Raw genomic sequence first — 12,983 nt, forward strand, 5'->3', positions numbered from 1 at the left:
ACAGCAAAAAATTAATGTTAATGATAATTTGTAAGGGAAATGTTTTTTCAAGTGCTAGGGATCAAATCCACAGCCCAGATCACGTTCCATAATCCTCTGCCATTAAGCTATATCCTCGTCAGTGCAAGTGGGCAAGGTGGCACACACAGGTTAACACCTGCTATCCCAGCATGCAGGACGCTGAGGTAAGAGGACTGACCACATGCTGAAGGCCAGCCTGTGCAAGACCTGCTTCACAGTAAAATAAAATCGCAAGGAGTGGGCTGTAGTGTGCTGGCTTATCTGGCATGCTCAAGGCCCCGAGTTCAATCCAGAGTACAAAACCAAAACACCACCACCACCAACAACAACAACAACAACAACAACACCATCACCACCACCAACAACAACAACAACAACACCACCAACAACAACACCAACAACAACACCAACACCACCAACACCACCAACACCAACAACAACAACACCAACAACAACAACAACAACACCAACACCAACACCACCAACAACAACAACAACAAAAACAAACCCCAAACTTTTAATTGCCGGAACACCTTCTCTTTCCATGTTTTTCTAAGTGGTTTTCACACATATTATTTTTCCCAACACTCTAAGGGCAGAGCCAGTCTCCCCAACCCCCACCCCACTGCAGCCCAGCATGTTCCCATGAGTGGAGGAGGACCACAGTTACTCAGTTTCTGTTACATAAGAGAGGTGCTGTGGGTTGTCTCCCAGGGCTTTAGAGTCTTCTAGAATAATAGACATCCACATTAAGTAGTGATTAGAGTCTTACCTATTCCCTATTTACCCTGGCTGGCCTGTAGAACCTGTTTTACTTCCTTATTTACAAAATTTTTATCACCTTAAAGACAAACAGAAAACAAGAGTTAAGTGCCTCAAGTGTGATCTGGTGCCTTAGTTTGTTTTGATTTTACTGTTGCTTTTGTTTTTGTTTTTTACTGTGTTAAAATAAAACTGGAATCTCTTTTCAGAAAAGGAACACCTTCCCCAACAGTAGAAACGCTTAAAAGACACATAGGAGTGGTCTTACAAGACGTGGCTTTCCTACCTATTTACCCAGGATGCCTAAGTCACCACCCAAAACATCAGTAAGTAGTAGATTTCCATTACACATCCATTAAAGGTACATATGGCTGCACCAAAGAGTAAAGACCTATGCCCTTCCATTTCTCGGAAACAAAGGTGGGCATCTTAAATGTCTCAGAGAGACAGTGTTCCTCAGGCTCTGAATTCATTGTCTATGGAAGGTAAGCAGCCACGAAAAGCAAAAAGACCCCCAAAAGCCCAAGTGAGTCAGAAGCTAACAGCTTCTGCAAGGCAGGATGCTTTCAATGAATATTCAAGACTCGCTTTAAAATCTCAGAATCTCAGCATCACCAGAAAAATAATCTGTGCAGAGGAGAGTCAACTTGCCTTCCACATGGTCTAGGAAATATCTGTTACAAACACCCACTGCCCAGAACAGAAAGGCAACAGGATTATTACATGATGCTCTCTTCCTCCCTTCCCCAGCTTTGCCTAAACCTGGCCCAACCACAGAACAGGGAAATGCAAACTTGCTCCTTGGCCCTTCACACCTGTTTTCATTCCAAATAAAGGTCTCTCAGATTTCTATAATCATTAACCTGGCTAATGCCATGATCTTATATCACAAGACTCAATTTCATAAATAATAAACTCAACACTAAAGGGGGCAGGACTAGGGGAAAAAAAGGTTCAAAATATATAGGTAATGAGGCCTATAACCCTGTTGGCAGGTGCCAGGCAGGAATCAGAGCCCTGCTGCTGTTTAGACTGCCTCCCTGCTGGATGTCCACCTCTGCACCTCAGAACATTATTTCAGGAAGACAGAGTTCACATTGCACAAGTAACCTTCAAACTGTGTTCTTGACTAGAAAGATAATTTTCTACTACTCTCCTATTCTAAGATTACCTTCCAGATTTACATCTCATCTAAAACACACCTCAAGCACTCAACTACACAGGACACTGCAAAGGGGAAATCACAGCTCAAGTTTAGCCCTGACTGCAGTTTCCAAATGAGCAAGAAAACTCTTCATGGTTTGTGTTCAACAAACATTTTTTTTTTTTTCTAGTTTTGGTTTCTGGAGACAGATTCTCACTGTCACCCAGGCTGGCCATTCTAACTCTTGGGAATTCTCCTGCCTGACTCCTGAGTCTTGAAAGAGCTCAGAATACAGGCATGCACACTACACTAGTCAATGCTTTATTCTGTCAGCTGCAAGCAGGCACTGTTAGTCTCCCATTTACGGTGAGGAATCTAAGGCCCAGAGAGGGCAGGCAGCAGAGCAGGAACCAGCCAACCACAGCACATGCTTCCTCCACAGGAATGAGGGATTCTTAAAGCAGGACAAAGTAACCTCAGGAAAGCAGGGCCACATGGATGAGTAAACCCAGAGCCTGTGGAGACACAGCTCGTGGTGACAGAAAGTTCTAGAAGGGTAAGATGGATGCTCCTCCCATATTTTTTTTACTTGTAAATTAGCAAGGATAAACATATTCTTCACATGCCTCATGAAATTTCTGGAACCTTGAGATGTAGAAGGCAAGGGAGGCAGGGAAAGTGGGACACTCTGAGCCTTGTAAAATATTTCTGTTTTAAGTCAAAGCATGAGAGAAACCATGTAGACCTAACAAAATAAATGAAACTGAAGGATTCTAGGAAGAAGAACTGTGGCAACATGTTTAAGGTATGTGAGGAAGTGGTAACCCAAACAGGTACAAGCAGTCATGTGAATGCAACCGTATAGTGTATGCCAGTGAGATCCTAACAGCAATGCCACACTAGGAAAGGAAAGCCAATGACCAAGAAGCTGTGTAAAACAAGCAGTCATAGTAGTATAGCAAGCTACGAAAATGTCAAATGTGAAGAGGAGAAACATGTCAACACCAGGCAAGATCTGAATACACGGAGCAGCCTGAGGTCACAGAAAACGCTCCACTGCACGGTAGAACACTCACACAGAGTGAGCGCAGGGTAAGAAAAGCAGGCAGGTCCTCGGGCCCTCTGACCCTTAAACCAACAGGACCAAACCATTCTCTGTGCTTCTAGAAAACTCTGAGCTCTCCATCAACATCCTAGATGACTGGTTCCCAGGGACCTTCTCCATTTTGCTCAAGAAGCGTTTCTCCCAAGCCATTCTCAGAGACAGGGCACCAAAAACTTAGGCAGAACAAAGGAACTTGTTTTCCAACTTGTTTCCCAACTGAGCAGCTTCTTGCTGGCCCTTCAGCTGAGCTCAGTAAATCTTTGGTATCCTCTCACCCCTTCCCTGCCTCATAAGAATAAATCAAAAGAATCAATGGCTTTGAGTATAACTTAATAATTTCATCCCTGTTACCTACTTCAAAGATCTACTTTTAAAAGTCATACACAATTATTTGGGGGCAGCAATTCTCTATCGGGAGCAACTCTATGTCCTCTGGGACATTTGGCCGTATCTGGAGACAGTGCTGGTTGTCACTGTTAGGACATCCACTGAGTACGAGACAGGGAGGAAACCTAAAAAGTCAACAGTCCTGAGGTCTAGGGACCTGCTTGAAAGGACAATGAGACAAGTTAAAACAGCTGCAGCGTATAAAATATCCCAGTGTTTTGTCCTTTTCTTTTTACAAATGCTGCACTTTATTATATACACTAAGTCAAGGGACGTTTTATCATAGAATTCCAGAATTACATATATCATGGCGGGGGGGGGGGGGGGGGGGGGACAGTTCCATGTGAAGAGTCACTCACCTGGCCCTTGGCTTAACAATACAGAAGATACAGGACTGTTAGTTTGAGAAGCTATGATGCAAACCTTCTCTGGGCTCAGCAGAAGGGGGGCAGATCTGAGTCCACAGTGGAAACCACTCCTGATTAAATTGGAACCCTATTTTACAATTAACAGTCAAGTGTTTTACCATGAAACTTCAACTCCAAACTTTCAAGTTTTTTCTGTGTTCAACATTCTCTGCAAAACAAATGTCTCCTGATGTAAATTATAATCTAACACTGACCCTCTACTTTTGCTCAGCCCACCAACAAACAAATGTGCAAATCACCCCATCCATAAGCACTCCTATTTATTGAAAAAAAGTGGGTTGTAGAGGTCCTTGTGACTCAAAGTAACAGTGCATCTGGAAGGAATAAAGAGAAAGACTACAAAACACCCCTTGGGCTGGGCAGCAAAAACTACAATCCTGAGACCAGCATTGCCAGAGGAAATGTTTTCCTCTAAATTACATCATTTTACTACTTCCGAAGTAGCTTAAAGATGAAGTTGCAGTTTTCTGACTATACCATGCTGCCTACCTTCCTTCTCTAGTACCAGCTCAAGGCACACACTATTTGGGTAGCTCGCTTGGTGCTGGGGCTCTTAGGCAAGTCACTATTCCATTAAGGTCGACATCCTTCGGGCTCTGCTGAGTTATGGGTCTGGACTTCAGAGTGGTCCTGGGAGTAACTCCCCCCGCCCACTCCCTCCTCACCCCCCCACCCCCGGGACTTCCGACCTTAGAGAAGGACCTCTGGGCAAATCAGCTTTTAAGACCAGAGGTCTCCAACCGGTGATTTTAGAAGTCCGTTCGAAAATGGAGAGTTCTCTGTTCTACATGGAAAGAGCTTTATATGAAAACAAAAGGGGAAAAAAAGGATCTTTCAAAATCCTTACGCGGATGTGCACTCTCCCAGCAAGTGTGTAGCGTTTATTCAGGACACTCCTGAGCACCTTGTAGGGACCCAGATTTGGCCCGCAAGTACACTACCCATCCGAGCCTATAAAAACAGTTCACACTGCAATGATGCTTCCCGACCTCACAGAGGCATGCCCAGATGTGCAAACCCAAGGCACTCAGGAGCACACAAGCGTGCACAAGCAGGTGAGCATGCTCAGAAGCGAACACAAGTGTGCAGACGCGGAAGGCCCTCCTAAATGTTCTCAAACACTTGAGCATTCAGATAAATCATTTTTTGGACATCGGTTCCAGGTCACGCTGGGGGTATCCACAGCCGGGGCCACCCTTCCCCGAGTTCCACTAGAGCGTGCGTGCCCACCTCACCTCTTCGAGAAACTTGGTCAGATCGTACACCTTGTGATGTAGGATCACCCAGGTGCTCCTGCTGTCTTTGTGCTTTTGAATCTCTTCCAGGGTGTAGTACTTCACATCCTTGTCTGATTGCCCGGCCATCTCGGAACAGTGAGCCTTTCGGGCCCTGCAACACAGCCTTGCAGTGTAGTGCTCTGATCAGGTCTGAGCGCCTCCGCCCGGGACAATCCCAGCCCCACGGGGCGGTGTGCCCAGGGCCGGGGGTGGTGCCTCAAACTGGGCACAGACCGCATGGCCCTCAGGGATTGGCCAGAGTGGTGCTCCCGCCCTCAGCCGACGCCCTCCACTAGTCCAATCATTCCCCCCACAACCCGGCGCGCGAAGTTGATTGGCTACAAGAAGTGCCCTTCACTTTTATCGCTGCCTGAGCGTAGAGTGGGGAGGCGCTTTTCTGAGTCTGCGCACGAGGTAGCGGGTGGGATCACCCGGAGCTGGGGAAGCGCGCTCAGAGCTTTGGGCCAGGTCAAACTTCATCGCAGCCTTACTGTCTATCCTTCCCTTAGACCCAACTTCACATTAACTCTTGCGTATTTCCTAAACAAAACGGCCCTACATCCTGATAATCACTTGGAACAAAAATTACAGTGAGCCAAAGTGACCCTCTGAGTGCTTTCCCTTAAGCACAGTCCATTTGAAAGAACTGCTGACACAGATGTCACAGCTTAAGGGCTGGATATAAATGTGTGGCCCCAAATAAAGAGCCATGCATTTTGCTTCACTGGAATCTGCAGGGGATTGGGGGTGGCTCATCTAACAGGGAAACAAAGAAAATTGCTACATTAAAATTAGAAGCATCTAATAATTGCTTTAACCTGAAATAACTTCGATGCCAGGAGACTCTGACATGGCAAAGACTTTCTCTTATCCTCCACTGTATTGAAATTTAAGTCCTAAATAAGGAACAGCACTAGGCACAGCGCTGGAGCCCTCCCCAGGCTGGCACACCCCTGCCCCTACCCTTTTGTCAGGAAGTCAATTCCATATATAAATTACAGATATCTAAAACAGAAGTGGGGGAAACAGAAGACTGAATTTATTTACTTATTTTAAAAGCCCTTTGTAGTTTTTGTTGTTGTTGTTGTTTTAGGTCTTTTCGACAATGGCAATTAACTTCAGAAACATAATATTAGTGATAGCCACATCAGTGATTCTCCCAGGAAATCAGGAAGGTCCTGAACTCTGTAGGTGCTTGGACATACATAAGTTCCCTTTCCCTAAGCTTCTCCAGAAGGACCTGCTCATTGGAAAGTAAACATTGCTCAAAGCATTCCAAACCATTTTCATTGTTCCTTTTCTTTTTAACCACAATGAAACATTTCTGGTTGTAATTGTTACTCAAAAATACTTCTAACATAAATTCTTTGTATTAAGATACTAATCAGCTTGGTTCACATACAACATGTGAATATTTTATTTTCATCAACCAGCTAAACTATAATGTAGGAAAAATTCCCAAGAAATCCAATGGGGCATTGTGGGGATTGGATAGAGACAGAGTTTCTCTGTGTAGCCCTGGCTGTCCTAGAACTCACTCTGTAGACCAGGCTGGCCTTGAACTCTAAAGATCGCCTGCCTCTGCTTCCCTTTCATTTTAAAAGCACAGTTTCATAGAAAGTTACAAGTATGCAATAGATATGTCCTCTTTCTCTGCATCCCTCACCCAGTTCCCTCCATGACCACATAATCATGTAACTATGCAATACCAAAACAATGCAGCTCACACCTGCAAAAACAGCACACTAGAGACAAAGACAGGCAAATAGCAAGTTAGAAGCCAGCCTGGGGCTACCTAGTAAGTTCCATGTCTACCTTAGTTATATAGCCAGACTTTGTTATGAAGAGAAGGGACAAAAGAAATCCACACCAATACAGCAAGGTTCCCTCTAGTTTTAAGACTGGTGTATGTGTGTTTGTGACCTCCGTACACCCCAGCATAACTGCTCTGTAACATGCTCTAGCTGGCACTGTATTCCTGAATTACACTCACATCCTCCTGTATTATCCCTAACTCTGATAATAAGGAATATGTCTCATATTATATATTATTATATAAATGGAATCATACAATAACATATTTGAGATCAGCTTTCTCACTTGTCTTATTGTCCTTGAAATCCATCCCAGATGTGAACTGTATCAATAGTGATTTCATTGTCTTCATTGAGAAGTGGTATAACCATCCTGGCAGGAGTCATCAGATTGCTGATACCCCAAAACTGGAGTTTCCATATCTCATGCTGGGAGAAGGAAAGGACTAAAGTCTGGTGTCAGACAGAGAAGAAACTTGTCTCCCAGGAAAAGGATTTCACACAGTTGTGACAAGTTGTCAAAGCCCAATGCAGGGGAGACTGGAGCTGAGATAGGGCAGTGACTAGGCTTAGCCAGAACCGCTTAGTCATGCTTAACTTTTACCTTCTATTTAAACCTAAACTTCACGTCGGACAAAAATGAGCTGAGGTAGGGTGGAGGAGGTGGCTAGCTCTCTTTTTTTGTCCCTTTCCCAATGCTTTCTGCCATTCAGTATTAATTGTTTGTTGGCCTGTTGGGGAATATTGACTAAGCCTGGCTTGTTAGGGCTTCCAGGGCCCAGGCTTTGTCCATAACAGCTCCAATCATCTTTCACTGAGTGGATGTGCCATGTTTCAGCAGCTCGTTTAGAAATTCCCTGCTTAAGGAACGTTTGGGTTATTTTCAGCTTTTGTTTAACTACAGAAAAGTTGCTATGAGCAATTGTATACAAGTTTTGTGTGAATGTAATTTTTTATCTTTTAGCATAAATGCCAAGGAGAGTGGGCCAAGGAGAGTGGCTGTTGGGAAATACAAGTAACTATGTATGATCAGTTTGTCAGAAACTGCTAAGTCATCTTCCATGCCACATTCTTACAGCAATGCCTGAGAGACCCAGGTTCTCAAAATGCTCACCAGCTTTGTCTTTATTCTGTATAGTCCTGACTTCCATTTAATAGGTGTGCAAAGCAGAAGTCGTAAGATTCCACTTTTCTTTGCTTTTGTAATTTTGAGTATTGAGAGTATTTTGTCCTATAAAAAAAGAATTTTATGAATATACTAGTCTGTTGTCAGAACTGTGAAAAAATTTTTAACCCATTTCTGGCTTTTCCTCTCATCATCTCAGTCTTTGTCAAAGCAAACAGTGTTTATTTTGAAAATGGTCAATTTTTATTTAGTTCTTTGTGTTTGTTGTGGTGTTTTCTGCGTGGTCCAGTCTGGCTGGGAATCTACTGTGTAGCCTAGTCTGCTTCTAACTCCTGGTTAAAGAGCTCTTTCTGTTTGATTCTTGAGTAGCTTGGACTACAGGCATACCTTGCTAGGTACCAACTGCAACACAGTCCAAGCTTCGTTTTCTTTGTGTGGAGTAAATGACTTACACTGGAGTTCCTTTTTCTAGAATCAAATTGCTCAAGCATTATTTGTTGAGAAGACTTGAAAGGAGTAAGAAATGCCCTGCACATACCCTACAGTAATTAATACGTGGGTTATTTGTCTGTACCTAGCAATCAAACAAATACAGGAGCTGATGAGCAAGAGAAAGCACATGAGTGGTATTCATTTTATGTGCTCATGGAGATCTTCACAAGAGACTAAAGTGTGTGGGGGGGGGGGAGCAAGCAAGTCATACGTCAAGCCCTTTTATACATTTTAGATAAAGAACAATAAACTTTTGTGGCTATGGCAGGCAAATGGACCTCTGAACTCTGGTGGTCAATTCAAGGGAAGTCATTAGGAGATAGATAAAACAGGCAATGGAAGACAATGTCTACAAATGTATTGCTGAGATTTTAATGGAAATATCCTTCAGAAACAGGAGAGATGGCTGAGTCGTTCAGAGTACGTACTGCTCTTGCAGAGGACCTCGGTTCAGTTTACAGCACTCACCTAAAGCTGCTTACAACTGCCTGTAAGTTCAGGTCCAGTTGCCCCAGAGCCCTCTCTAACCTCCAATGTTACCTTCATGTATGTGGCACACATACAGACAAACAGGTGCACATGTGTACACATTTTTAAAAGAATGTTTTCATTAAAACTGTATGTTAAGTTAAGAAGAATTGTTTACTGTGGTCAGTTCTAATATATGAGCACAGAGTATTGACACACAGATTCTTCTTAGATATTTTTCATCTGCTCTTTTAATTTCATCATACAAGTTCTATGTGCTCTTCATTGGGTATATATCTAAATTATCATTTTTGCATAAACTTTTAGGTATTTCTTATTATTACTGTGTGTGTGATGGGGGGGTTACATATGCTAACAGCATGTATGTGAGAGACAATTTTGCTTCCCAATTTCCACCTTTGTGTGGGTTCTTAAGGATTGAATCCATGTCACCAGGCTTGCTGGGCAAGTGCCTTTTACCATTGAGCCATCTTGCCAGTCCTAGGTGTTCGTTTTTTAGCAATTATAAATGCTGTTGTATTTTCTCATATACACCCCATATTCATTTTCGATATATAATTACATAACTAGTTATTATACTTTTCTTGAGTCTGCACTTTGATGAACTCAGCTTCTTTGCATATGTCTTGAGATTTCCTTGTAGCTCACTATATCATCTTATGCCTTTCCTTTTCTTTCTTTCTTTTTCTTTTCTTTTCTTTCTTATTCCTTTATCTCATTGACTAGAACCATCCTGAAAGGTGACTATAATAATATACTTGCTTGCCGCTGCAGTAAAATAACTGGGGGAAACCACTTTTGAGAAGGACAGGTTTTCTGGCTCACAGTTTGAGGGTACAGTCCAACTTCTTGGGGAAGGCATGTCTGCAGGAGTTTGAGGTCGACACTCATGTTGTATCTGCAGTCAAGAACAGCAAGAGTGGCTGGAGAGATTGATCAGCAATTAAGAGCAACATCTGTTCTTGCAGCGACCGAGGTTTAATTCCCAGCGGCTGTCTATAACTTTAGTTCCTCTCCTGCTCTCTGCAGACACCAGACACACATGCAGGCAGGACATTCAGACACATAAAATACACGAAGCTATCTCTTTTTCAAAGAGGCAAAGAAAGTTGTCCCTGCCTATTCTGTCTCCCAGCCCCTGCCTTCCAAGTGCTGGAATTAAAAGTATGGATGTTCTTTGCTAAGTTGAAAAGCTTCTCTATGCCACCAGCTTTCTGAGAAGTTCTATCACAAGGAGGGATAGAGCTTTAACCTTGTCTGCCATCAGCAGAAATGGTCATATGATTTCCCTTCTTTAGCCTTTTCCTTCGAGGAGATGTGTTGTGTTTTAAATATTGAACTAGCATTGTGTTTCTAGAATAAACATCATTTGTGTGTGGTATGCGATTTTTGTGTATACTGTTGGGTTCTGTTTATATTTTGTTTACAATCATGTGCCTGTGTTTATGAGAGATGATGCTATCTCAGTTCCATATTGGCTGCTGTAGTTTGCAGGATTAAATATTGAGGGGATCTACCTTCATAAAACAAGGTGGACCTGTTGCCTTCTTTTAAGGAATTTGGTAAATACTTTTATGTAAAGATTTCTTGGGATTCATAGTTAAATAATTATATGGGTCTACTATGGATCAGCAGACTTCTTTTGAGTTTTTTTCTAGTTAAAGGACTGTTTATATCTGTTTCATAGTGGGTGAGTTATGATCATTTGAACTTGTGTGTATATGTGTGTGTGTGTGTTGTATATAAGTATGTGTCTATAATCATGTATGTGTGAATTCAGACATACCATGTGCCACTAGAAGACAAGGTTGGGTTCTCATCCCCACTTCACTTTATTTCAGATAGGGACCCCCCAACATCTACCTCTTTGTAAGCCAGGCTACCTTTCTTGGGCCTGAAAACTCCAGGCTGACCTATCTCCATGGCATACCTCCTCATAGTAGCACAGATATTATAGACACGTATCCTTGTTTGTGACTTTACGTGGGTTCTGGGGCTCTGAATTCTGGAGTCCTCAGGTTTGTACTGCAAGTGTTTTACCCACTTGGCCATTGTCTGAGTTAGGCTTTTACTGCTGTGGACAAACACCATGACCAAGACAACTCTTACAAGGACAATATTTAATTGGTGCTGGCTTACAGATTCAGAGGTACATTCCATAATCATCAAGGCAGGAGCATGGAAGCGTCCAGGCAGGCATTCTGCAGGAGGAGCTGAGAGTTCTACATCTTTATCTGAAGGACACTAGGAAAAGACTGGCTTCCAGGCAGCTAGAATGAGGGTCTTAAAGCCCATGCCCAAAGTGACACATTTCCTCCAACAAGGCCACACCTACAAATAGTGCCACTCCCTGGGCCAAGCGTATTCAATCCACCACAGCCATCATCCAAGCCCTGTCTGAACTTTTTCATTATGTGGTCACTATATGTGTGAGAACCTGATCATGTTAGTCACTTAATAATCCTTCTTACTAATGTAGGATCTATAGCTATGTCCTCTGTTGAATTCCCAATATTAGTAATAGGTATGTTGGATTTCCTTTTCTTTGTCAGTTTTACTAGAAGTTTGCCGGTCTTGCTCATTTTGTCAAAAGGACAAAAGATCAGCCTCTAGTTGCCTGTGTTTCTTTTTCCCTCCTCTCTCTTTTAAAATTTTATTTATTTTTGTTTAAAAGGCATTTTATTATAATTTTCTTATTTTAGCCACCCTTTCTTTGATTATTGATCTCTGACTTTTCCTTTCTTCACATATATGCATATAATGAACCATATTATAGCTTTTCCCTTGAAATCATAGGACCATCATAGGACAGAATCGCCCTATGACCTAAGCATAGCCTTTTCTTGAGGTTATGACAGCCTCTACAATTCAGTGCTTCAAACTTTGGTTTCAAATAACTTTTTATGTATCTCAAAACAAAACCTTGAACCTGGGGAGATATATCAGTGGATGAAATGCTTTCTGGGCAAACATGAGGACAGGAGTGTAAATGCCCGAAATACACTTAAAAGCTGGGTAAGTGTGTTAGCCTCCTGCCATCTGAGCTCTAGAGAGGCAGAGAGGCAGAGACACAAAATGCCTTGGGCATGCTGGCTAGCTAGACTAGCCAACATGGCGAGCTTAGGTTCAATGGGAGAGCTTGCCTCAATAAATAATGTAGAGAACAATTCAGTAAGACACACATCAACCTTATTTATCAACACACATGCACACACACCTTCACACCCACCAGTGCACATATACACACAAACCAAAACCAGTACACATATACACAAAAAAACAAAACCATCTTGGGATTGGTGACCTGAATCCTATCTTTACTTTTATCAGATGTATGATAAAAGTATAATGATGGCCTAGTTAGCAACTGTTGCAAGACATTAATTACTTCATGCTTCACAATGGGATCAGCACATTGGCATCAGTAAAGATTACCCAGTGCAATTGCTATTCTTACTCAATAAGACTTCCTTACTCTAAAACACAGGTATGAGGAAGTGGTCTACCTGGCAAGGTACAGTTAACAGGCAAATTTAGAAACAGAAACCTAAGAAATTTAAAGTTCATAAATATTTACAGACACCATATGACTACTACAGCAAAAATATTGTAATAAACATTTAGAAAATCAATTCTACTCTTAACCTTCTACAAATAAAAAATATACTCTAAGAAATATTTGTCCCACCCTCTTTCCCTGATTTCCTTACCAATAAACTTTTCTACTAAAATGGACTTCAATTTAGATACGAACACATCTGCATAGAATTGTGCCTTTTGAGTATCATGTTTTGATTTGCATTTCCTGGTAACTAAAGACCCAATATTTCTTTAAGTGCTTCTCTGTTAGTTGAGATTCCTCTTTTGAGAATTCTCTGTTTAACTCTGTGTCCCATTTTGGGGGGTCATTTGGGTTGCTGGTGTTTAGTTTCCTGAGT

The 12,983-nt window shown here is 42.3% G+C and overlaps 1 protein-coding gene across 1 annotated transcript in view; it reads right to left on the reverse strand.

Moving 5' to 3' along the window:
* Cyb5a (cytochrome b5 type A) overlaps positions 1-5,309 on the reverse strand; it is a 32,720-nt gene extending 27,411 nt beyond the window's left edge. The window contains exon 1 of the mRNA XM_034518715.2: positions 5,083-5,309. Within this exon, the coding sequence (XP_034374606.1) occupies positions 5,083-5,211 (129 nt within the window). The 5' untranslated portion in view covers positions 5,212-5,309. The remainder of the gene's footprint in view (positions 1-5,082) is intronic.
* Between the last annotated feature and the right edge of the window lie 7,674 nt (positions 5,310-12,983).

Source organism: Arvicanthis niloticus, chromosome 14 (genome assembly GCF_011762505.2).
Source record: "Arvicanthis niloticus isolate mArvNil1 chromosome 14, mArvNil1.pat.X, whole genome shotgun sequence".
NCBI classification, from domain to species: domain Eukaryota; kingdom Metazoa; phylum Chordata; class Mammalia; order Rodentia; family Muridae; genus Arvicanthis; species Arvicanthis niloticus.